The sequence below is a fragment of the Puntigrus tetrazona genome, chromosome 7, assembly GCF_018831695.1.
Source record: "Puntigrus tetrazona isolate hp1 chromosome 7, ASM1883169v1, whole genome shotgun sequence".
NCBI lineage: Eukaryota > Metazoa > Chordata > Actinopteri > Cypriniformes > Cyprinidae > Puntigrus > Puntigrus tetrazona.
Window position 1 is genome coordinate 36894375 of NC_056705.1, and position 24585 is coordinate 36918959.

Consider the following 24585-nt stretch of genomic DNA (forward strand, 5'->3'; position numbering starts at 1 on the left):
GGATACTTTTGTAAGCAAAGAAAATAAAAATAACGACATTCATAGAGCAATTTGTCTCCTCGGTGTCACCGTCGCGCCACTTTGGAGAGCATCCACTGGACACAAACAGCGTACGCTCTTCAGTGTCAGTGATGCATTGTTTTCATTCAAATCAAAGCGTAAATATACGTAGAAAACATATCCGTGTGGTACGGCTGGTGTTGCATACGTTATTTGCATACGGTAGATATTCTCCAAAATGGTGACATTGAGAGACACAAAGAAGACAAATTGTTGTTATTTTTATTCTTTGCTCATGAAAGTATTTTCTTCCCTTTATAAAGTACAGATTGAAGCACTGATGGCATATGGACTATTCTGACAATGCCTTTCATAATTTTCTGGACCTTGACGGAGTTCATTACTCGGCAGTCAATGGGAAAGTCAAAAGCTTCCCAGTTTTCATCCAAAATATCTTACATTGTTTTCTGAAAACAAACTAGACAACATGGGGGTAAATGATTAAAGACAAAATTTTTATTTTGGGGTGGAATAAGCCTTTATTGTTACTTCATACCTAAACTTACCAACCACCTTACTATAAATAAGCAACAAATTAGGAGGCTTTTTCTGAGTCATTGACAGAGTAAAGAGTAAGAATTAGTTCGCAAATTAAAGTGTGAGCGAATTTGATTGGGCGGACAGCTCATATTCGTTTTGCGAATTATTGTACTCAACAGTGTTTACTCTGTTGCTCGAACCGACCTGTAACCTATTTTGTGATCCACCAGTTTACAACCACTGCTATAAAACTCATTGTCATCTTAAAGGAATTTTTTGGTGAACGCAACAAACACGTGCCATGCATCTGAAGGAACAATCACTGAGATGTACTCTAGAGAGAGCACATCTGTTCCACCAAACCACTGACACTGCAAGGAATTACTGAATCTGTCATAACAACTACAGCTCTTTCTGTTTACAGGAATGATGGTACAAGGTCTTGTGTAGAAAAATGTAGATCAGCAGAACTCACAAATTGTCGTCGCATTTGTTTTTTTACTGCCATTAATTATAAATACTGAGAATATTTACTATACATGTAGATATAAAATAGTTGATTGTATCTAGATAAGTTCCAACATATTGGCATGTCCCAAAAATGTACAGAGTTATTTCAAAATAATCTCAACCTACAAACCTGAGACACTAGAAAGAAATACAGCAAGAACGTTGCCAAAGCTTTGCTACATAGTAGCAATTATGGCTTCAATGTGTGCATTGGAGCCGGTACAACCTTCAAGTCAAGACAAAACCAAGTATACCTTGCACAAAATAAATCTCAGTACAGTGTAGAACCTCATAATACACAATGCAATATCTGCCAAATGTGGCTTATCAGTATGCACAAGTACAGTAGCTAGGAAAAATGTTTAACATTTATCATATGATGTCAAAGTCAAATAGAGACATCCAGGTGCTTAAGCTTGTCGTCATATGCCAATGCAGTCCTCCCAGATCCACATACTCTTCAGTCTTGATGGTACCATCATAAGGTGCTACCAGGCAACATATTGGTGATGGTCCAGTTCTGGCCAGTGCATTTTTGGAGAGTCAGCTGATATCCAAACTCATTGTCATTGTTCTCCACAAGTTCAAGGCATCGCTTCGACTTTGTATTCTGGATGGAGCCTCCCTGAAGAAAGGAGAAAGAAAATAGATATATTTCATTACAGAATCCCCGACTGTGCCCAGGCATGTTTCTGTATGGATGGAGCTGTCAGGGCTTCATCCATCTTCCCACAAAAATCCCTTTCAGTGTGAGTAACCTTTCGCACATCTTCAGAATAATCTCATCTGGCATCGCAACCTGATCTCCAAAAGGAAATGTAGTTATTCATACATACCATGCACATAAGTTTTGTGTTTCGGGTAGAAACGGAAATATAGCACTTAAAGGGATATTTCACTCAAAAATGAAAATTAGGTGAAAATTTACTCAGTACATTAAAGATGTAGAGGAGATCTAGCATTACGTCACTTGCTCGCCAATGGATCCTCTTTAGTATATAGATGCCGTCAGAATGAGAGTCCAAACAGCTGATAAAAACATCACAATGATTCACAAGTAATTCAAACAACTCCAATACATAATTTATTATCTTGTGATGCAAAAGCTGTAGGTTTATAAGAAACAAATATCTCATTGTGGCATTTCAAACTTTTAAACTTCAAACCTTTGCTTCTGGCCAAAATATATAATCCCTGTTGTCCACCAACATATTTGTTCAGAACTCGTTTGGACTGGTTTCAAGGTACGTTTACACAACATCAGTGTACTAAAAATGCTGAGGTTTTTACTTGTACATGTTACAAAAGTGTTTAGTTTTACATGCAGTTAACAATGCTGTCAAAACAACCCCCGAGGACTCGCATTTCAGCCAGAAGCTACTGTTAAAACCATCCTAAAGATAAACTTATTAGAAGCTATTTGGTCTCTTATATTCATGTAGAGGATCCATCGATGAAAAACTGATGAATTGGTACATTTCTCTAAATCTGTGCTGAAGACTGAAAACTATAACCTGAATGGCTTCAGCAAATTTTCATTTTTGGATAAACTATTCCTTTAAAAGGTAAAATTATTTACAGATCTGAAGAAATATTTACAAATCCTTTCTATTCATATCATTGCTCTTTTGTTGATTTTAATTGTTTCCATTGTCCTCATTCGTAAGCTGCTTTGGATAAAAGCATCCGATAAATGAATAAATTAAAATGTTTTGTAAATGGCATAATTAATTGCAATAATTTTCTAATATATATATTTTTTATATTATATATATATATATATATATATATATATATATATATATATATATATATATATATATAAATCATTTTATTAAAAGATTTTTTGGAGGTCCATAAAGAAAATAAAGTAAGGAGGTAGAGAGTTTGGGTCAAAACATCCAAAACTTTAGTGACATCAGGTACATCAAATTCATCTTCATCTTTCATCTTCCCTTCAGAAAGGGGCTTGATACAGTCACAGCTGGTGTATCTGTGAGGGAACAGCAGCGCTGCAGGCTTAGACATGAGAGAGCAGGCTAAGAGCTAGAGGGAAGAATCTGCACTGATCTCAAGCCGGGGAGAATGGGACTGCAGGACTGAGATAGGGTGCCGAGTTTTTCACTGCCAGCATTCATTTTAGCCAGCTTTTCACAGAAGAGAACGCCCGTGGCCTTAAGACCCGGGTTTAGTTGGTCTCGGTATCGCAGACTCCTTCTCGCTCTTTGAGAGGTGCTCAAGGAGTCCCGCACAGCTGTGGTCAGGAGGTCTTCAGATAGAGGCTTTACATTCTCTAACAGATTCTTTATGAAGGGTTTATCTGAAGCCTATCATGTGCACCGAGCAGCCTCCAAGTTTACGGGAACAGCAGTACATACAGCTACAAGCATAACAGTTTAGAAGGTCAACAGTTTCCATGCTGTAGATATAGCTGTGGATCAGGGTATTTCTAGTGTTGACTTTCTAAAAGAGTCTAAACACTGCGACGCTTCAACCAGTGTTACCATTGATATACTACAGTTAGCGATTTTATTTATTTGTTTTCATTTTTTGATATGTCCGTATAGATTGATAGAAGTTTTAGCTGTATTCATTTTTTTGCATTTTATTAAATGTGTTTAAATAAGAAGTGTGCTTACTACCATAAGTTATGCTGTAAATGCACACAATTTAAAAAGTTCTTTTCAAAAACATTACTAGACAGTCTTTTTTTTGTGCAGCAGTCTTTCTGCTGTGCCTGTGTAGTAAATGCTGTGCTGAATTCATGCCTTATATGGTACTGAGTGTTTCATTTTGCTACGAGATGATTGCATGTCTTTGTTTGCACTGCGGTTTATCAGAAGAAAGGAACTAAAGAGATTTAGAAAATCAGCAGCTCAAACGTTCTTCTGACATTACAATATCTTTTAAATAAAAACATCCTTTGATAACAACAGCATAATCTGCAACATGTGCATCGTTTAGTTTATATGCATTGCATTCATCAACATTATTGACATCTGCATTTGGTTCTCATTCATAATATCAATCCTTATGATGTGATTTTAATATTAAATTATGTGTTTTAATGCTCGTTCAGTTACAGTTGGAATTTTTTTCATTTGTTACAGTACATTATAGTTTTATAGTTTATAGTTATAATTAATAGTTATAGTTTAGCAATTTGACAAGCAATTTGAATTCCTTTTTTTTCTGTACTCCATATTTTATGATTTAATAGAAATGTATCTAATTGAATTAATTGAATCACAATTCTAGCATATAATAGTAATATTTCTGTCGTAATTTCTTATGGTTAAAATTAACTTTTATTTTGGCGGGTTGATGTTAAGACCTTTGGGATTTAGTGTGTATCTGAAAGTAGTTTTTCTTAAATGCAACGATAAAAAGCTTTTTAAAGTGACCCTCAGAGCAGCTCTGGAGATAAATTTCATGTAGTAACGTTTAATGCACTTTAAGTTTGTATCAAATCTGCCATTGATTCACACATAGACACACAGATTATAAACGCAACCCTTTTGTTTTTGGGCCCTATTTTTCATGAGCTGAGCTAGTTATGTTTCTATCTATGCAAAAGTCCTGTTTCTCGTTGCATTTATAAGTTTGTTTAATGTAGATTGCTTATCTTTATTGACATACATTTTTTATTGACAGTGGTTTTCTCACCATTTTTCCTTTAAAGATAAAAATCTCTCCTGTCTTCTTACTTTTGTCCTATGATATTATTTTTATAAGATGCAATGAACACCTGTAGGGCAAAGATAAAAACAGGCCCAAAAAAAACACACAATAAAAAAAACTGGCATGCAATTTTTGTGTAACTCTTCTGACATCACAGTCTTTAAAGTCCCCATACTTTTGATTAAAAATTTGCAAGACTCAGAATAATTCATAAATCTTGGCAAGAAGCCTCGAACGTGGCTCGCTGTCAGTTTATTGATTCTGCTGACAGTTGTTGAGCAGCTGAAAGTTCTGAAAGTCACTGATTTCAAAGAATTATGCTAAACTTTGAGCTCCGATCGTCAAACCTGTTGAGGAACTGACGGTTGTTTCATCATTAAGGGTTATTTCGACACCCAAAGGTTACTTCATTGTTTTTAAAAATTAAGCTCACACATTTTCCTGACAAATCCAAATAGAAAAAAAACACCTCGATGACATGAAAAGAAAGTCAGAGTTTTTCTTTGAAACGAATAGAACATAACATTTGAAATTTGCATTGTTTTTTCGTTCACAGTTCATGCACTGAAAAGACTAAGTTCGATTAATTATTTTTCATGCGCACGTGGTCAGTGCCTTAGTACGTGTGCTAAAGCTGTCTAGGGCGCAAATGCTCCACTAATAATGCATAAGAAGCGTGTTAAAGGTTACAGGTTTCCGAAGTGATTCATTCAAGCATGGGGAATCTAACGTGACGGTGTGCATCCAGCTGTGGGCACAGGGTAAATATGAAGGGCAACGCTAAATCAGCCCATCACATGAACTGTTGTGCATCGCTTGCTGATGCTGACATGAAGGATCCCTCACATGCTCATCAGTTCACTCGGTCAGCTGGTTGTTATGAGAATGGCCTTGTTCTCTCGCGTCGTGTCTCAGAACCAACGTGGGCCCTGAATATCGATCGAGTCTACTTTAGCGATTATGTGCGCATGTGAGTGTAAGACTGAGATTAGACTGGAGCATCGCCTTCAGCCATAGCCAATGTGAGATACATACATAAACACAAAAGGCAGTTAGGGAGGCAGCAGAGATGTTTCTTAATTGGACAAAGAAGTTACAAATGGCAAGCGATAAAACAGCAACGAATTAATGAGAGTAAACCGACACACATTTCAGAGAGCAACATCCTCATCTGTCTAATAAAGAACAAAAATAACTCCAATAAACAGACGCTCAGATACAAATTAGCATTATTAAAAGTAATATATCAAGCGCTTTATTTCTGTTCCCTCGCTCCCATATCATTATTAAAGAAAATTGTTTTTTTTATGTTATATTAAAACTGTAAAACACAATGACTCTTTTTAAAAGCATTAACAGTTCATATGCAAAACAAACTAACATTGTAAAAAAAAAAAGGTAATGATTACAATTATTTAAATGAGCAAATGCGCTTTTTTATTTTAGTTTTTCAAGAGTAGAAATGACAAAATTTTGTGAAAATTAATTAAAATAAAGTATTTTTTATGGTTTTAATGCTTGTTTTTGTACTATTTTTTTTTTAAGGTAGCATCCATATTTTGGTAAATAGGCTGGGTAAAGTTTAGTAATTATGAAGTATAAATTGGTTTAATGCATATGTTTTTGTACAAAGTTACACTTTTTTCAAATGAAAACTAGTATTTGCTTTTGAATGGATGAGAACGTTCTAGAACATTTTAGAATATTCTGTAATAATCGAGTGTCTTTTTGGAACATTTCAGAAGATTGTGGAACTAGTCATAAAAAAAAAAAAAATTCTAGATGAGTTTTTTGTTAACTGCATATGTTGAAGTATTATGCATGTATCCGTGTATTTATTTAGAAGGATTTTTATGCTAGAGTAATTACAGATAGTAGATTTATAGAAAAGATTTGTATTCAGCATGTTGCGAACATATTACATTACACCTTTTTTCATCATACGCCATTTCTAAAGGTTTTGTTTTGCTTTTATTTTTAATAATATAATATAATATAATATAATATAAAAAGTTTAAGCAACAGGAGACTGTGCTATATTATGACCTCTTCAGCCGTGACTGTATTTCTTCCTCTGGAAGATGATGGCTGAAACCTCGGGCATCTGCCTTGCTGCCATGTCAGTCAATGACTAAACAGACAGCATCTCTGTATAAAAGCAGCTCTTAAGTAAACAGCTATTAGACAGGCTTCCAAGGCACCATAACATCATGTCTAATGATCTTGAACAAATTCAAATGAGCTTTCGAGATAATGGAGCAAACATTTATTCTTCACAACCTTTTTGCTGGTAGATTTGGATGCACCTTGCTGCCTTCTTACCAGCGTCATTTTAGTATTATTAAGTTCAGGGTTGAATTTTGTGTTTTTTGAGGGGTTGGACGGCATTTCATTTCCAACTGGCTAGGCTTATTTGGAAATTAAAGTGATTTCTATATTTTATCCGTTCAAAAAACTATGAAAGCGATCTTGGTTCTGCACATTATTGTAGTGCTGCGGTTTGCTGCACAATGCTGTCTTTTGCCATAAAACCTGCAGATTACAGTCAATAGAAATGCTTCTCTATCACAGGACAGAGTGTGAAAGCAGACTGCAGTTTTTGTCATTCATGGTAACAAACAAAGTGTAGAGTAATGTAACTAATAGATTCAGTGTGTTGTGTAGAGAGCTTCATTTAATGAAAGGGAAGTTTGTGAGATCGCGATGAACAGCTTTTTAAGAGAGTTTTCAAATGTGAAATTGAAAAGATGAAAAGATGCACTGTTGTTGCTGATTTCATTTGACTGGTGATTTATTCTTTTTGATCTCATTATCTCATTATTTTAATTCAATTTATTGCTTAATTAAAATTTTATGTTTATAAATTTAAAAATGGCACAAAAAAGACATTTAAATTTTTTTTATTAATTTATTTTTTTATTTAAGTTGGAGCACTGCCCCTGAGTCCTTAAAGTCTTTTATTTTTTGGAAAATAGGTTCATTCTTCAACTCCCCCAGAGTTAAAAAGCTGAGTTTTACAGTTTTTGAATCCATTCAGCCGATCTCCGGGTCTGGTGATAGCACTTTTAGGATAGCACTTTGAGCAGCCATTGCAGGCATATCACGCAGCGCCTAAAAGACCCTCTTGCTTGCACAGGAAGCACGTCTTGCAAGCTGGGGACTATTTTCCACAGGCCCTGTGTGATATCACTACGCCTGTTGCGGCAATGCTACGGCAGTAAAGTTACAAAGAGACTATAGTTCCTAGTCACATCAAAGAAAACACCTTTCATTATAGTACATGATATAACTACAGAAAAGACAGATTTTAAATATCTAAACTCTTGTTATTTTCAAACAATGCTACTGGTCTAATTGGATTTAATGATCTATGCTAAGCTATGTGTTATCGCCAGACCCGGAGATTGACTGAATGGATTCGAAAACAGTAAAAATGAAGTTCTTAACTCTGGGGGAGTTATCAAAAAAAGTGGAGTGTTCCTTTAAGAATGTAATATTGAAAACTAACCGCAAACGTTTTGCGCAAAGTGCAAAATATTAAATTGGAGCAGAGGTTTCAATACAAACCGCAGATTCCGCTGTGATTTAAAGTATTTTAAAGGCATCCTCAACAACATCAAATCTCTGTTTTTCAGTCGTTTATGAAAACATGACTTTAAGGGTGTATTCAATCAGCGGATTTTCTTATAGAGCAACCAAAGAGCAAATCAAGCCTGTTTACCATTACCCTCTCATAGCTTATTTTCCTTACGTGAACATGTGAACTCACAGGATTTGGGGAAATAATAGAGTTGATGATGCACTTAAGCTTTACATTTGAAAGGAGCTGAGGAATGTATGACTCCGTCTGACCTTTGTGGCTCTAATTAGAGGTCCGGAAGAGAACTAACGATGAAATACCACTCCAGGAAGACTTTCTCACATAAATCTTTTGTTTTACTTTTGTGTCTTATTTACAGTCTTTTCCCTTGTATTACAAACAGTTCTCACTCCCAAGGTACCAAACACAGTACTAGGGCAAAGTGCTCTGAATGTCAAAACGCAGACATGCCCCTTAGCGTCTCTTTAGAGCCACACAGGTTTGTTTTCAGTGAGAAACCTTTGCCTTTATTACACCGACTCAAAGGGCATCAACATTCATTTTTAATTTGGATTCAGCAATATTAATTAATTAGTTTGCAGCGATTAATATTTGAATCTGTTGTCTTCAAGGAGCTCTGCTCTATTGAAGTGTTGTGTTTTGTTAGAGCGTTCTTTTTTAGTTGGATGACTAAAACATGAACTTTATCAACATCGACTTTCATCACGGCAGTCACTCTTAAACTTCAATCCACGCTCAAGGCACTACACTGTCCCTGACAAAACATGACACCCCAGTGGAGCAGAAGTACAAAAACAGCAACCGTGAAGCCTTAGTTAAAACAGAAACCGATATAGATACAGCTACATACTGTACAGCTAACTGTTTGGATTTATAAGAAGGATATTGTGAGAAATTAAAGGCATAATTTACCAAAAAAAACCCCCAAAAAACATTAAACTCACCCTCAAGCCAGCCATGTAGATGAGTTTGTTTCTTCCTTAAAACAGATATGTGTAGTGTTGCATCACTTGCTCGCCAATGGATTCTCAGCAACGAATGGGTGCCGTCAGAATGAGAGTCCAAACGGCTGATAAAAACAGTGATCATCTATATCCCCTTGTTAGTGGGGACTTTGGAGTGAGCAGAGTGTGTGTCATTATTTAGTCGTTTGGAATGCACTTGTCAAGGGAGCGATGTATTTTTCTCATTATCTTTAGCTGGGATGTTCCCATGACAACGAACGAAAAACTAGTCAATAATCTATAAAAATGCTACCTCTTTGATCCTCTCACATCAAAAAATGCAATCACTGACATATTCGTTTAAAACTGTTTTATATATATTATATATATATATATATATATATATATATATATATATATATATATATATATATATATATAGTTTTTGCTTGTAAACTGGAGAAAGCAACATTATACTTTATACTTTTAGGTGGAAACAATAGTTTGAGGTTGAAAGCACTTTAATGATAAACTGTTTATAACAAAAGCCTTTTAATTCATAACATGTTAATTAATATACTGACGTTATGTGGATTAATTATTGTGATGTTTTTATCAGCTGTTTGGACTCTCATTCCGACGGCACCCATTCACTGCAGAGCATCCATTGGTGAGCAAGTGACCAAATATTATTAAGAAACTACATCTAGGTTTACCTGAGGGTGAATACACCTTTGAAGTAAGAAAAACCTGTTGCGTGTGTAAGCGCAGACTGTGCAGCAGGTGTGCATTACCTGAGTGAAACGCCAGTGGAGCTTCATGCGTTTAGCCACAGCGTAGCTGCACTCAATGAGCCGTGGCCGGCCGTTCACATCCACCAGGCACTTGTTGTCATCATCGTCAATGGTGGGGCTCAGGATGCCCACGAATAACTGCTGAGTGCTGGTGTAGTATACATTCTGCAATGACAGAGCAGACTCGTGAATAAAACCAGGCTTCAGAGTAAGCTCGTGAAAGAGAGCAAGCCTGGCAGCACATAGTCACTTTACGTTTATAAGCTACTGAGGAAGATTACAAGGACAGGCATTTGAACCGTTCAATACGATAAATGTCTATATCTCATGTTATGAGACATCTCCATGCAGCAGACCATGAAAACACACGAGGTAAAGGTGTGATTTCAAATCAATTCAAGATGGAGGGCACACTTTAGTGCTTTCAATCATATTATGAAGCATTCTGGTGCCCTCTGAAAGTAAAGATAAAAAGGGCGGCACACACAATAATAGAGCACATATGAATGGCTCACATAAGGGATAAATAAATAAATATAATACATGCAAAAATATTAATTTGATAATTTTTCCTACAACTTTGCTTATATGAGTCATCTTTATATTCTCTACTATAGGACACTTTACAGATTTTTTCTTATTTCTTTTCTTTTCTAAGAGTGCACAGCATTTTAATAATTCACTTCACACAAAATTTGCAAAGCATTTATTTGATATGTTAATTTTATGATATGTTTCACATCTGGCTGCTCTAAATAAATTCATTAATTATTGAATAAGGTTTGGGGATATGCTAATAAACCCATTCCCCTCTTCAAGTGACAAGATGCCTTTTTTGCCATAGTAGTATAATTCTCTTTGTTGACTAAGCAATGTATTATTCATAATATACAAGTGAGAGCTACCATAATGCATTATACAGACTCATGCTGAACCTCAGTGCATTAACACTTTAGAACAGATGGTCACATTTAGCCTCTACCCAAAGTGTCTATATTTCTGCAGAAAACACACACACACACACACACACACAAACACACACACACACACACACACACACACACACACACACACACACAAACACACATGCACCTTTATTAGCATTGTTTTGAAGGGGTCATACATATTTATCAGTGTATTTATTCCATGTGGTCCACTTATAACATTAGTCCAGATCTATGCAACCAAAAAGTCATAATATGATTTTTTATGACCATTTTCCACCCTCTGTATGACCCTTAGAACTAAACAGCCTATTTTTTATTTTTTGGAAATACATGATTCTGCCTACATTTTTGCAAAACAGTTTTACTGCCTCTGGTGTTCATTTTAGCTGAAAACTGCAAAAAGAAATCTATACACATTTCAGTAGTTTTCAGGCAAAATTAACACCAAAGGCAGTAAAACAGCAACGCTATATAAAGACTTATACGCAATTGTTCACACTATGTTATGAACTCAAAACACTTTTAACATGCATGATTTGTAACATCTAACCGGCTGTATACAGTGGGTGAAATAAGTATTAAACACGTAGCCATTTTTCACAGTAAAAGTATGTCCAAAGATGTTGTCGAGATGAAATTTTCACCAGATGTTGATAACTATTGAGTAATTCATACATACAAATAAAACAAATCAAATAAGTTCAGAAATGAAGTGATGTGTGGTACATGAAATGGCACAGGGAAAAAGTATTGCACTACTGAAATGTATTTAATACTTTGACGCCTCAAGCTTAAATAGTTGCATGCATTAATCAAGTGCTATTTTGGCCCATTCTTCCACACAAACAGTCTTCAAATCTTGAAGTATCTATAATCCTCTTCTATGAACTCTGATCTTTGGTTCTTATTTTCTATTGGGTTCAACTCAGGTGATTGGCTGGTCCATTCTAGCAGCTTTATTTTCTTTCTCTGAAACCAATTGAGCGTTTCCATGTTCCATCATCCAGGTGTTGGGACTGAACCAGTTAATATTAATTTCCACTGACAGAGCCCAGGATTGCTTTCTAATTGCTAATATATTTCTGCTAGCTAGTCTTTTGCGCCTCCCTTTCTTCATGTGTTCAGTACTTTTTCCCTGTGTCGTTTTGTTTTATTATGCATAACTTAATTTCTAAACTTATTTGTTTTGCTTTGTTTTCTTTGTATGTATGAATTACTTGTAATGGCATAGTGGACAGGCAGGGCACAAATGTCAAAAACACGGTCAGTTTTTATCACCGGTGTGATTTTTACTGGAGAGAGAAGTGGATTTTTTGTGTAAGTCAAAGTGTCATGGTTTTCACTCTCTCTATCATGATTACAATGGCAATAGCACATAATATAACTGCATATTTAGCAAGAATTTGCAGGTTAAACATATGTAGCTTGCGTGACAGAGAAGGACCACTTAAATCAGAAAGAATTTAAGGGACATCGAATCAGTAGACATCTGTAAAAAATGCATTGATTCGCAGGTAAAATAACCGACATACTGTTATTTTCATCACAAACAAAATATGCACTGTAAAGTAACAATTATACCTTTTAATGCTGACAACCATGTTATTAGCTTGGCATGTGGCAGGAAACAAGTGTGCAACAAATGTTCCAACAAAATGCTCCAGTCACTTAATTTATTTTTTGGTTTTTCTTTTAATATAGCCTACGTTTTCAAAAGAACTGTATTATTAAAACGCAACGAGATACTTCAGACGTGAGGAGAAGGTGGATAGGCATTTCTGATATCAGCGGCATTTCGGATATGAGCTTCACGGTTTAATACAGAAATGTTTCCAATATTTTCTGAGAAAAATGGTGACACGTTCAATACTTATTTCTGTCGGAGTAAACTTGCTGGGTAGCGCACCTGGTATAGTATACGTGAAAAACGAATCACTAAACTTAACAAAAGACCTATGAAATCAAGGAAAGATGCTAAAATGGTATAGTCGCTTCAAAAAAAAAATGTGTTTTTATCTCACTTTCATATCAATTTGCTGTGTACAAAAAAAGGCACTACGACAGTAACGTATAACTGTTTCTGAGATGAAATGTGAACTAATGGGATAGTTGTGGGATTTGATGAGACAGGAAATGACTATCGTGCCACGGAGGGCATGCCACACCTGTCAAAGATTCAAAAAGAAGCACTGTTAATTGTGTTGTTGATGTAATTTCCTGTGATGTAAGAAGTGTCAATGTGTGGGCCAGAAACACCAGTGACATCTGTCTGAAGAATCACCGGCAGTCACTCCAGATGGCCTGCAGGAGCTCAAACCTTCAATGAAATTTAGGATGAAGAGACTTGGAAGCCGTTAGTGTGTGTAGAGGATGTTTCTGTGTGACTGAACGTGTGTAGAGAGAAGGTGAGCATAAGGGGAGCAGCCAAGGGACTAAGGAACATCTGGCAGACATGTCAGGCCAGTCTCTCCAGAGCCATTCTGGCCAAGGCAAATCGCTGCTTAAGTCACAAACTTAACATTGCTTGTTGTCTCATGCATAAAAAAGTATTCACCCATGAATGAATTCTTCAAATGTGTCATTGTAATGGAAGCTCTGAAGCGAAAACGTTGTAGAAAAGTGTGGAGCGCTCCATTTGTTGCTCCTTAGGATTGTAGAGAGGGCTGAGCAGAGGATTGCTATGCAGGTGCGTTTTTCTCCTGAAGGATTTTCTCTTGTTTAAAGTTCAGAGAGTCCTCTGGCAAACTTTAGTTTCAAAAGATAATATTACCAAAGTGTTGTAACACAAAACTCTTTCTCTTGACGTTATTTGGGTTGAGAACAGGACTTCAGGCTTTTAGACTAGTCCCAGGGTGGTACTGCACATTATTCTATTCATATAAAGGTAATAATAATTGGACACAAAGAAAATAGGTTAATGGTATGGTGATGATTCACTGATTTAAATTAAACCAGCTCACGAAGGTGAAAAAGGTCACTTTCTTAAAATTGGACATGTTCCTGGATGCTGCATTAAAGATAATCATTTATGACTCTTTCCTTTGTAATTGCAATTATTACCTTTGATGGAGATCATTTACAATCAGTAATTCAATTATTTTGTCTTGATCTTGAGATTTCTTATGATCACATAAGCCTGGCCCTGGACTGGATCTTGGTCTCATTACTCAATGTCTTGGTCTGGACCAAGGTGACTGTCACTGCAAAATAAATGTGTCTATGCACTATGTGTCTATACACATCTTTTGTATTCTATTCAGAATGTGAAACAAAAACTATCATACAGTTCAGAGGCTCACTTTCTTTATGTTTTCTCCTTAAAAGTCCAACGTGAATAACCTTTTGTGCAATGGAAATTCATGAATGTTAAAGGGATACCCGACCCCAAAATGACAATTTTGTCATTAATCGCTTGCACCATGTTGTTCCAAACGTGTAAAAGCTCAGAACTTTTTTTTATACATTCTCAAAATAGTCTCCAAAATGACCCTCGAGTGACACGGAGACACAGAGGAGATGAACTGTTAAAGCTGTTGTTTTAATTGTATTTGCATACAAAACTTATTCCTGTTGCTTCATAACATTCAGATTTAACCACTGACGGAAGATGGCCTATTTTTGATGTTGTCTTTCATACTTTTCTGGACCTTGACAGTGTAATTTACTTGGCAGTCAATGGGACATTCAAAAGCCTCCCAGTAATTCATCCAATATATCTTAGGGTGTTTTCACACCTGCAGACCCCGAAATAGAGATTCAAATTATTGCAATGTAGCTTTTTATTTTTGGTGCGGTTTACTTTCAAGTCACGAGACTTGAATTTATATCATAGATTTGATCATCAGTCAAAATTCCACTATTTATTTTCCGGGTTTCCGGGCCTTGGGTAACTTCTCTAATTACCCATAATACATTGTGATATAGCCGTTGGATCTGATTTTTTGGTGCGGTTCTGAGAGTGTTCACATATGTCCAAGCGAACCAAGCTAAAGGGGGAAAATGCGCCAGGTTCCGAAACAATGGAACAATTGGAACAACATGGGGGTAAGTGATGAATGGGAAAAAAAAATGTTTTGGGGTGGAGTAACCCTTTAAATATTCTTCACAGAACCATCAATGCCAATACAAAATTGTATTTTTGTAAGAGTGTAGGCAAGTTAAATACCCATTGTACTGAACAGATGTCTGTGACTGGCAACAATGCTCAATCTCTGTAAAAAAAACCAAACATTGGCATGTCTTTTTGAGTCAGTGGAAGTAGAGCTAAATGCAATGCTGCACATATTTCAAATTCCAGTAATCACAGAAGCGGCATTCAAAATTATTATTTCAGTTAATTGTCAAGCAAATGCCTGTGTCAAAAATGACAGCAGGTTTCAGTAGCTGTCACCTAAGACTGCTGTTTCACAAATCTTTCCTGAACAGTGTGCTATTCTCAGAGCGGAGGGAGCGAAGGGTCTGAACTAATCTCCTTGGGAACAGCTCTGTCTCACCATATTTTACATGTTCAGTAGTGTGTTCATGTGTGCACAGGTTGGAGATGTTTGCCAAGAACTTCCTGTTTTTGTGTAAGCTCCATTGTCAAAAAACACACATCCCTGCAGTAGAGAAGGAAAAAACAAGTCCGCCTGCACTGCACATACTTCAAGTGTAAGGAAAGTAACACCTTTGGAAAGAATCAGATGCTGTTTTCTTAAAAACAATGAGATGTTAGAAATGGAAATAAGTCATCATATCTCTTTCATTAGCATCAAAAGTATCTGAAGACATTATATTTGTATACTTAAGTTGAAATATGCTGATGTGGGCACATTTTTGTGAAATCGCTCTCAAATGCAATGCTATGAGCTGAGTCCTGATTATGAACTCCACGGGGGCCTTCTGACAGGTAAGACTAAGCCAATCTGGATGTGACAGGAGCAGAACGAAAACCGAGAATGAAAAAATATGGCTATTATTGTCTATAAATCATTAGCCTAGAACAAATAGCATGTTCCACACATCATGCGATACGCTATTATTTATCCTATACACTGTTCTGTCAGCAATTCTGACAGGTCTTCTTCCTCTACTCTCGTATATTTCGAATTTATACATATATTTTGATTTTCTCAATCAATAAAACAATATCCTGAGTATAAAATGGACACTTTTATACTCTAAAATTAAATAATGGACAATGCTGTAATTAAACAGTCACATACTGCGTTGGTCAACACTGGTTAACTAGATATTAAAAATTGTAAAACCAAAAAGCATAAATTATCTCTTCAAACTGAACCATTGTGTTGTCGGTGTGACGTAAACACCTTTACACATCTATTGTGTTTTGGTACTGTAGACTGCACTACAAATAATTATGATCCATCATTTTGATGGACTGGGTTATGTATTTAGATAACATGTATGCGATGTTATTCATGCTCTGACGGTGATAATTAAAGCCTTTGTCATTTGCAAATCATATGCTGCCTTCATGTGCACCTGGGAAATCGGAAGATACAGCTTGTCACACATTCAAGCTGGAAACATAACACAGAAGTAGACTAAACAAAATAATTATATTGTGAACAATAAACCCAAATACTAAATCTGAAATATTATGAACAGTATTAATTTATTATAGTCTAAATATATCATTTTTGTGATATATTTTCTATTTGTCGAGTGATTTTAGACTTGTCTATCAGCTGATCTGTACATTATAATCTTACAATTATTAATTCAAAAAATTCATCATTATAATTCACTACAGACCTCTATAGATCTCTCTCTATAGATTATATATATATATTATAAATATCACAAATTCTGCAGTGTTTCAAATCAACACAATTAATATAATTAATACATTTAATTAGTTTCAAATACACAATAACCAGGTTTATGTATGTATTTTTATCAAGTACATTTTAAAGTTAGGCCTAAATGTTTTGAAAGTGTATAGTTGTGAACTGCCAACATATAAAGCAGTGCAAAATAATTTTAGCTCTTTAATAATCCTTTTGTGGTTTTCAGTATCTTTTTATGCACAGTTAACATCAACGCCAAGCATTAGCAAAATATTCTTTAACACTGGTACTCAGACATTAATACACACCATTGTTATATTTCCATATTTTGCTGTGATGTTTAGGCCGCCTCCAACTACCCCCAGAGTCTCAAAGATATTGGCAGAGAGTGCTGGAAAATCAAACAGCCACCCCTGCACAAAAACACTTATGACTATCATCCAGCCCACTCTTTCTGCCGCTCTATTGTGTCTGACCGTGTACTTTGTGTTTCTCATTTAAAGGCAACGCTCACTTTGACTACTTCAAACTACTTTATGGATGATGTTTTAATACTCATAGTGCAGACAACACACGGTAATAACCACCAAGGAGAACATTTTCATTGCTGAGGTTGCTCCTGTATAGCTCAAGAGACTTAATGGAGTCTAAATCAGTTATTCATCATTTCATTTTAGATATTTCTAAAATAGCCTAGATCTAGGTCCCGCTTTATATAAGATGGCCTTAACTATACAGCAATACAGTACGACTACAATAAGTACATTGTACTTATTTTTTGAAATACCAAGCAGTTAAGTCCTGATACAAAGCGTGACCAAGATCTCATTTCTCTTCATTTCAGCTCAGACATAGACACTAAAACAGCTTTTTTATTCGATTCATACGTGTGTGTTTTCTGGGCACACAACTGTTTATCCGGATTAGCTAGATTACTTTTCCTCTCTGTTTCAATGGAAAAACAGAATTAATAAAAATGATCAAACCAGACGAAATGGCAAAACAAAACATCTTCTGTGAATTCCCCAGTGATTTGTGAGCCTAACAATTCATCAGCACTGAAAAACTCATTTCTCACCTGTGATTTTTATTTTTTTTTTTATAGGCTAATGCTACTGCTACTCCAAATTTTTTCGTTTGTGCTTGCTGTGTTCTGGGAATGATCACGCTTCCATAACCTTTCTCAATCAGCCCTTTCTCTGCTGGATCAGGTATTGCGGCACCTTCTGTGACTTATTGTTCACCATTTTCCTGCCCTTTACCGTCTTGAGTGGCGCCATCAGCTCGAGTGCTGCTCTCTGACTCTCTCGCTGAGGATACAAGAGCACTACAGGTCCTTCCCTTTCACATCTGAAACCTCCTAGCCTCCTTTCTCTTTGAATATTACATTATTAAACTTATCTTTTATTAATGTTACCATAAAATTCAGGTAATTTTGAAGACCAAGGGAGAATATTTGGTCAATGACATTACTCATGCTCCTAAAAGAAGTTACAAAAAGGGTATATGCAGGGTACTTTTGAAACAAGTTAGCATGTCAAGGTAACCTGTGCTCTATACTGAACATAAAAGAACACTGCCTTCTTTAGTAAGTAGGAACACTAGTAAAGAATAACAAAATCTGTGATATATTTTGTGCACCAGTGCTTAGTTTTGAACATTTTGGCAATTTACGGTACATTCATTACTGCTGATATTTAGCTGATAAAATTCCTTCTCAGCACATCTGTACTTATTATTTGTCCCTTGTTTTTATGAAGAGTCAGTTGCGTTATCATTTTACTCTACTGTTTAGTCCAGTCTTTAACCATAAAGAACAAAATAGGTCAATAAAATTATAAATAGGGCTGTCAAGATTTTTACATTTTTCATAAAATTAACCATATGGCAATTAAAAAATTTTATGTCATCGTTATGTCAAACTGTCATCGTTTACTCTCTCTCATGTTGATTTGAAGTGCGCCTATTATTATTTTTTGAAAATGACATTTCATGCACCGTGCACCGTGTATAAAAGAATAGAGTCGACTCTGAATCATTGAAACGAGTCTCAAGCCGTTTCACACTGATGTCAACATAAAACATTAGCATATTTCCTGCCCACTTGTTGGTCTTTTCGTGTTGGTCTGAATGAAAAATGCTAATTCATTCTTTGCCGCTAGGTGCCGATAAAAACGTTTCCCGGGTAACAGCTGTACAGAAAGCAGCGCTTGCAACACAAACCCTGCTTTATCAGACATTACAGGCATGATGGAATGAAAATGAGACCAATCTGACCAATCACTGCAGATAAGATTAACGCAAGGGAGAGGTTTGGAAAAATGAATCGTTGAGAGAATCTTTTGGGAGTCGTTGAGCAAGTAAGGTAGAAATACATTTGTATTATAAGACAATGAGAGCCTATTTGACCTTGAATGCATGTCAACCTGTTATTAGGGACTCCCAAAAACATTTACGCATCAATATTTTGTCAGTTGTATATTTTGATCGTGCTAATTCTGTTTAAAATTAGCCGCACTAAATGCGTTAAACTGCTAGCCCTTATAAAACAGCAGCAGAAAAGAGAAGCAATGTCACAGTCACTCCACTGATGCAGGTGAACAGGCAACTCACCTGAGGTGTCATCCCGTGACAGAGGTAAAGGATGGGAATGTTGTCAGTGTCTGGCCCTTGGTCGAGACACAAGTCAGTCTTCAGAGAGTTTCTAAGCTGAGAGAAAAATAGCATCATCAGTATTAAGTGGACAATCAAGTGCATGCAATTTTTCGCTGTCACGCCTCTCTTTCACGTACAGCAGATAAAACTCGAGGCTGTTTTTCGCTTGCATCGTAATGCGGTTCAATTCTCCTCCTAATTACAGGTTCTAATTATAAAATTCATTTTCATAAGTGTATGCACACTCATGAATCATCTAAATGATATTCCAGCCAAAGTCCTTGGTGAAGTAAAAGAGCCGTACTGTCACGCCTTCCGCGAATAACTTGAACTCGCTGTGCATCTGTTTACCTGATTTTGCCTCCAGAGTATAAAGGGCCTATTAGCAAAATCATTTCATGCAGAGCCTCAAAAACTATTTTTCACCACAGGCTTCAAAGCGTATTGCAACTGTTACGTCTAATGAAAATAATGTTGAAACACATGGCCGTATCAGTGACAACAGAATTCCTAACGGAGGACTTCAATGGATCGTATCTCTGTTTTGGCATTTTCCGTTGGATTCAGCTGAATACTGCTGTGCCTTTTATCACCGCGTGCTGACTTTCCAGCCAACGTGATTGACAGGCTCATCAAATGCAGTCACTCAGAGTAAAGTAATGAGGGCGAGAGCTATTTCTGAGCCCTTTACTCCCAGAATTCATTTCAATAAGGCTGACCTATTTTCCACAGTTTCTTCCTTTTAAATTGCGCCTATGAAAACACACATGATGAAATCAAGCACAGAATGAACACCTCAAGCAGACAGCCTGTTTCTGCATCAGTACTGAGTCGAGTGCATTATTATTTAGTCTAGTAGGAAATAAAAAGCGAATGAATTGTTTGGACTTGACATGCGTGGCTAATAAAAACAGTACGGGCTAGTCGCACTTTCGACGGCTAGCGGCGAATGGCGCAGGCATCGTTTTGTCAAGCAAATTGGAAAATCCTCTTCAGATGCCTTGGACGGAACGGACGAGTGGGTGTCACACGTGGCGAGCACTGCTCTCAAATCCTGCCTCAATTGTACAGTATCTGGGCATTCACAATAAGCCGTAGCTTATTCAGCACTCGCAGGAGCATTAGCCGTGTGGACAGAAACTGTCTTGCAACTGCCACCGCTCTGACTGGACACGCAGGGTTTTATTACAGCACAATTTGATTCCAGATAACACTGCACTGCTGGGAAATGAGTCTATCTGACAAGATATACAGTCGTTTGAACTCTTTATTTGCTCTTTTCATGTGCAAACTGCTTCCGTCTCATTGGGTTTAATACGAATACTCACCACTCCGTACGCGATGGTGTCCGTGTACATTCTCATCTCGGGGTATATGTTCACTAGGTACCAGCGGAAGGTCTTGCACTGCAGTTTTTTCCTCAGCGCTTTCCTTTCTGCAATGTCACCGATGTCTATCCCTGAGTCCTGAGGACACACAAACAAACAGGAAGAGGTACCAGTGAGTTTAAAGGGGCGGTTTAGCCAATAAATAATTACAATTCTGTCACACTCGAGCTGTTCTGAACCTGTACTGTCGGTAGTTGCTGATAGCTATTGACTTCCACACACAACTGTTTGGTTAATAGTTGCAACTAGTTATTCAAAATATATTATTTTGTGTTCGAAGAATCAAATTCATGTAGTTTTCGTTCAAATGTAAGGTGAGTAAATTATAAAAAGTTTTAATTTCTGAATGAACCTTTTTATCTGCTGCATTAACTTCTACATTTTCACGTCCCCCTCATATAAGTCAGTTTGATTGAGTGAAACCCTGATTGAAACACACAGGCACACAATTACAGTGTAATGTAAATCATGGTGAGGAGACCCTATTTATGACCCTAACAACCGGTGCTTCATTTAGAAACATAACTCTGAGAAATATTATGTTTCAGACACACTAATTTTGAATTATAATCAATGTTTAAGTTTTTTTTGTCCTCAATATAATTTCACTCTTTTGAAATTTAACTAACAAAATACAGTTTCTTAAAATACAGCATGTAATAAGATATTTAAAGGAAATTTGGCAAATAAAATATTGGTTTTGGTTGCCATTGACATTCATTATATGGGGAAAAAATTCTTTATTCTTTAAATGATCTTCGTTTGTGTTGATCAGAAGAAATAAATGTATAGGTTTGGAACGATATTAGGGTGATTAAATGACGTCAGATTTTATGACATTTTCACTGCATGTTGTACCAATGACCTTTAGTCATGACTATAATCATAATATAACACAACCATTTATTTTCGCGACGGAGGAAGAGATTATCGGACTGGAGATATAGAATCAGGCCAAATTTTCATTATAGCAGTGATTCATGAAAATGCAGCATTGTGCTCCATACCGCTGGAACCGAAATAGCAAAGAACATCTCAGTTCATGTTGCTCACCACACTAGAGTCATGTCTTTGTTTCTGCGTCAACAGTCACTTCCCTTTCTCCCTTTCCCTCCTCTCAACATTCAGCTTGAGTCTGGGAATCTGCTGCAATCTCACGACGCCTTCCGCTTTCACCAGATCTTAATTGCTGTCTTGCTGATAAATGCACGAGCAGGGCCAAAGCTCCCTAAATAAATGGAGCGCTGTAACATATGGTTGGAAGCAGAGCTGAGGGCTGGAGAACTATAAATGAGGTAATGGCTGCTTAATAGACAATAACAACTGTATTTCACCACACATTCTAATCACTTTTCTAGAGTCCATTTTTTTTCCATTTATTCAAGTTATACTGACTGTGGAAATATTTTTTATTTCCAACAACGGAAACAACGTGTTTATGGGTCACTCCTTTTTCTGTTTTAACTTTGCAACTAACAAAAAAAGATTGAATATGCTTGTGATATAATTTAAGAAAGTGCTTCTATAAGGTTATATCAGACTCTTAGAAAGGTGCTGTGCACAAAATTTGATCACCACTCTATTTGAGTAGATGTAAGAACACACAAAGAAACATTTTCCATTAATAAATAAATAAAAAGTTGTTTTAAAAAGGTTCACATAAAGAAAAAAATCCTCATACTTCATGAATAGGTTATATGTCTGATGAAACATCCATTTCCCCTTTTGAACTGTACGTAATAAATTCCAATGAAAGAAAATCAAAGATGACCATAAGCCATTCTGAGACCGTATGCAGTTTATCAGAGATCCATTTATGATATTCGTGCAGGCAGTATAAGTAAGAAAATTAACTAACCTTCAATTTGACGCACTTTGCATAGTATTATCTAATAAAATGATCTAATTTATTTTTACAAATATCACGCATTATTTTAAAAGCATATATAATGGACAAGAAGGAACTGAACGCGTTTTCTGGCCATCCGGCATGTAGCAAAAGAACTAAAATGATCTGGAATGCAGCAGCACACCTGGTCTTCAGTGAACCCAAAAGGGCTCCCTTCACACCTCCTTTGTCTAGCTACACTGGTTGCCAGTATCTACCCACATCAGATTCAAGCCACTGATGCTGCCATATAAAATCTGCGCCCTCCCACACACACTCACTTTTACACATCTACGCTTCCTCTGAGACTGCTGGGGTCTGTGAATGAGCCGCGACTGTGCTGCCATCACAATGAGGCCCTTTCCAGAACATTCACATTCGCTGTTCCTTGATGGTGGGATATCGCAAATGTCACCAGAACAACCCTATCTAAATTATTCGTCAATGCAGAATTTAGCAGCTATCGTTCTGCTTAAACGGTACATTTCTAAATTGCTGCACCAGCTCTTATGGAAATAAAGTAGATATATCCTTCTAAAGACATGCTCATATGGATTTTGAAATTCTTACAAACACTGCAACGGCTGTATATTATTGAGGCTTTTTTAGAAACATTTTTTTTCAGTAAATGATGAAAAGTGGGCTGTGACTGCCCCTTAAATCTCACAGAAACATTAGAAGAGGCAACACTTTCATAACCCTATAGTGAAAATACATTTATTTGATGCCAAGTATATTACAAATACATTTCCAAATTTATACGCTCAATAAAAATAACTTACAATTATACTTTTAATATACTAAACTGGTAAACTTGAAGTCTGCCAAATTTAAGCAGCAAATTTGATTGCACTAAAGTGGAAGTATTAAGTATAGTTCAGATCTGCATTAAATGTCCTGCATGCAAAGACACTGAATAGGCCAAGTGGTTGCAATAAATGTATTTTATTAGTACACATTTAGTTATTTAAATGTAGCTAAAATAAATTGTTTATAGTATTATTTTTTCCAGAGTACTATTTTTTAAGGTAAGTGGTTAATTGAATTTATAACCTCCTGTAACAACCCTTAAATCTTGTATTGCAACTTTTCTTGTGTCCTTTGGGTGAATTGCGTTTTAGCATTTCTCATTTATGAAACATGTTAGGATAAAAGCATCCGCCATTTAAGTGAATGTAAATGTCAACAGGACTTTCTAGTGGTAAGTACAGTAGCTGACATAATAGACCTCACCTCTTGTGGAATGTTCCAGGCCATGTAGACGTGGCTTTTAAACTCATCCATCCACACTTCAGCCACTCTCAGTGCATTTCTGCGGACGTGGGCAGTGAGATCCTCAGTGTAGGGCTTGTGGGCACGCTCAATATGGGCGATACGGGCGCAGGGCAACACCTCCACACTTCCTCCACACTGCCACACCTACACAAGCACACAAAGAATCTAAATAAAAATACATTTTCATGCTGAGGAATAAAAAAGGCACAATTCTTGGCAAGACAGATCTACTCAGAAGCTACAGAAGCTTGTATGAATCTTGCATAACGCTAAAGACTAAAGCTCTTTTAGACCTCTTATCCTCTTACAGAAACACTTCCATAACCCTAAAGTGAATAAAAATAAATATACTAAAATATAACATTTATTTGATGCCAAGTATACTACAAATACCTTTTAAAATGTACGTGCACAATAAAGTGTTAATCTGTCCCTTTTTAATATGAATAGACCAATTTTACAATAGTTCTTGAAGAGTTTGTTCACCCAAAAATGAAACTGAGACCATGCTTTACTAACTCTTAAGGCACCCTATAAGTGTATATGACTAATCCATTTGGAGTTATATAA

At 36.3% G+C, this 24585-nt stretch overlaps 1 protein-coding gene across 2 annotated transcripts in view; it reads right to left on the minus strand.

Annotated features, from left to right (window-relative positions):
- Positions 1 to 1018: 1018 nt before the first annotated feature.
- The window catches only part of galnt18b (UDP-N-acetyl-alpha-D-galactosamine:polypeptide N-acetylgalactosaminyltransferase 18b), an 81550-nt gene continuing 57983 nt past the window's right edge, over positions 1019 to 24585 (minus strand). For both annotated transcript variants that reach the window (XM_043245779.1, XM_043245780.1), the window contains exons 7-11: positions 23974 to 24159; positions 20793 to 20930; positions 19423 to 19518; positions 10071 to 10235; positions 1019 to 1675 (exon numbers count right to left, since the gene is read on the minus strand). In XM_043245779.1, coding sequence (XP_043101714.1) covers positions 1529 to 1675; positions 10071 to 10235; positions 19423 to 19518; positions 20793 to 20930; positions 23974 to 24159 — 732 coding nt within the window. In that variant the 3' untranslated portion in view covers positions 1019 to 1528. The remainder of the gene's footprint in view (positions 1676 to 10070; positions 10236 to 19422; positions 19519 to 20792; positions 20931 to 23973; positions 24160 to 24585) is intronic.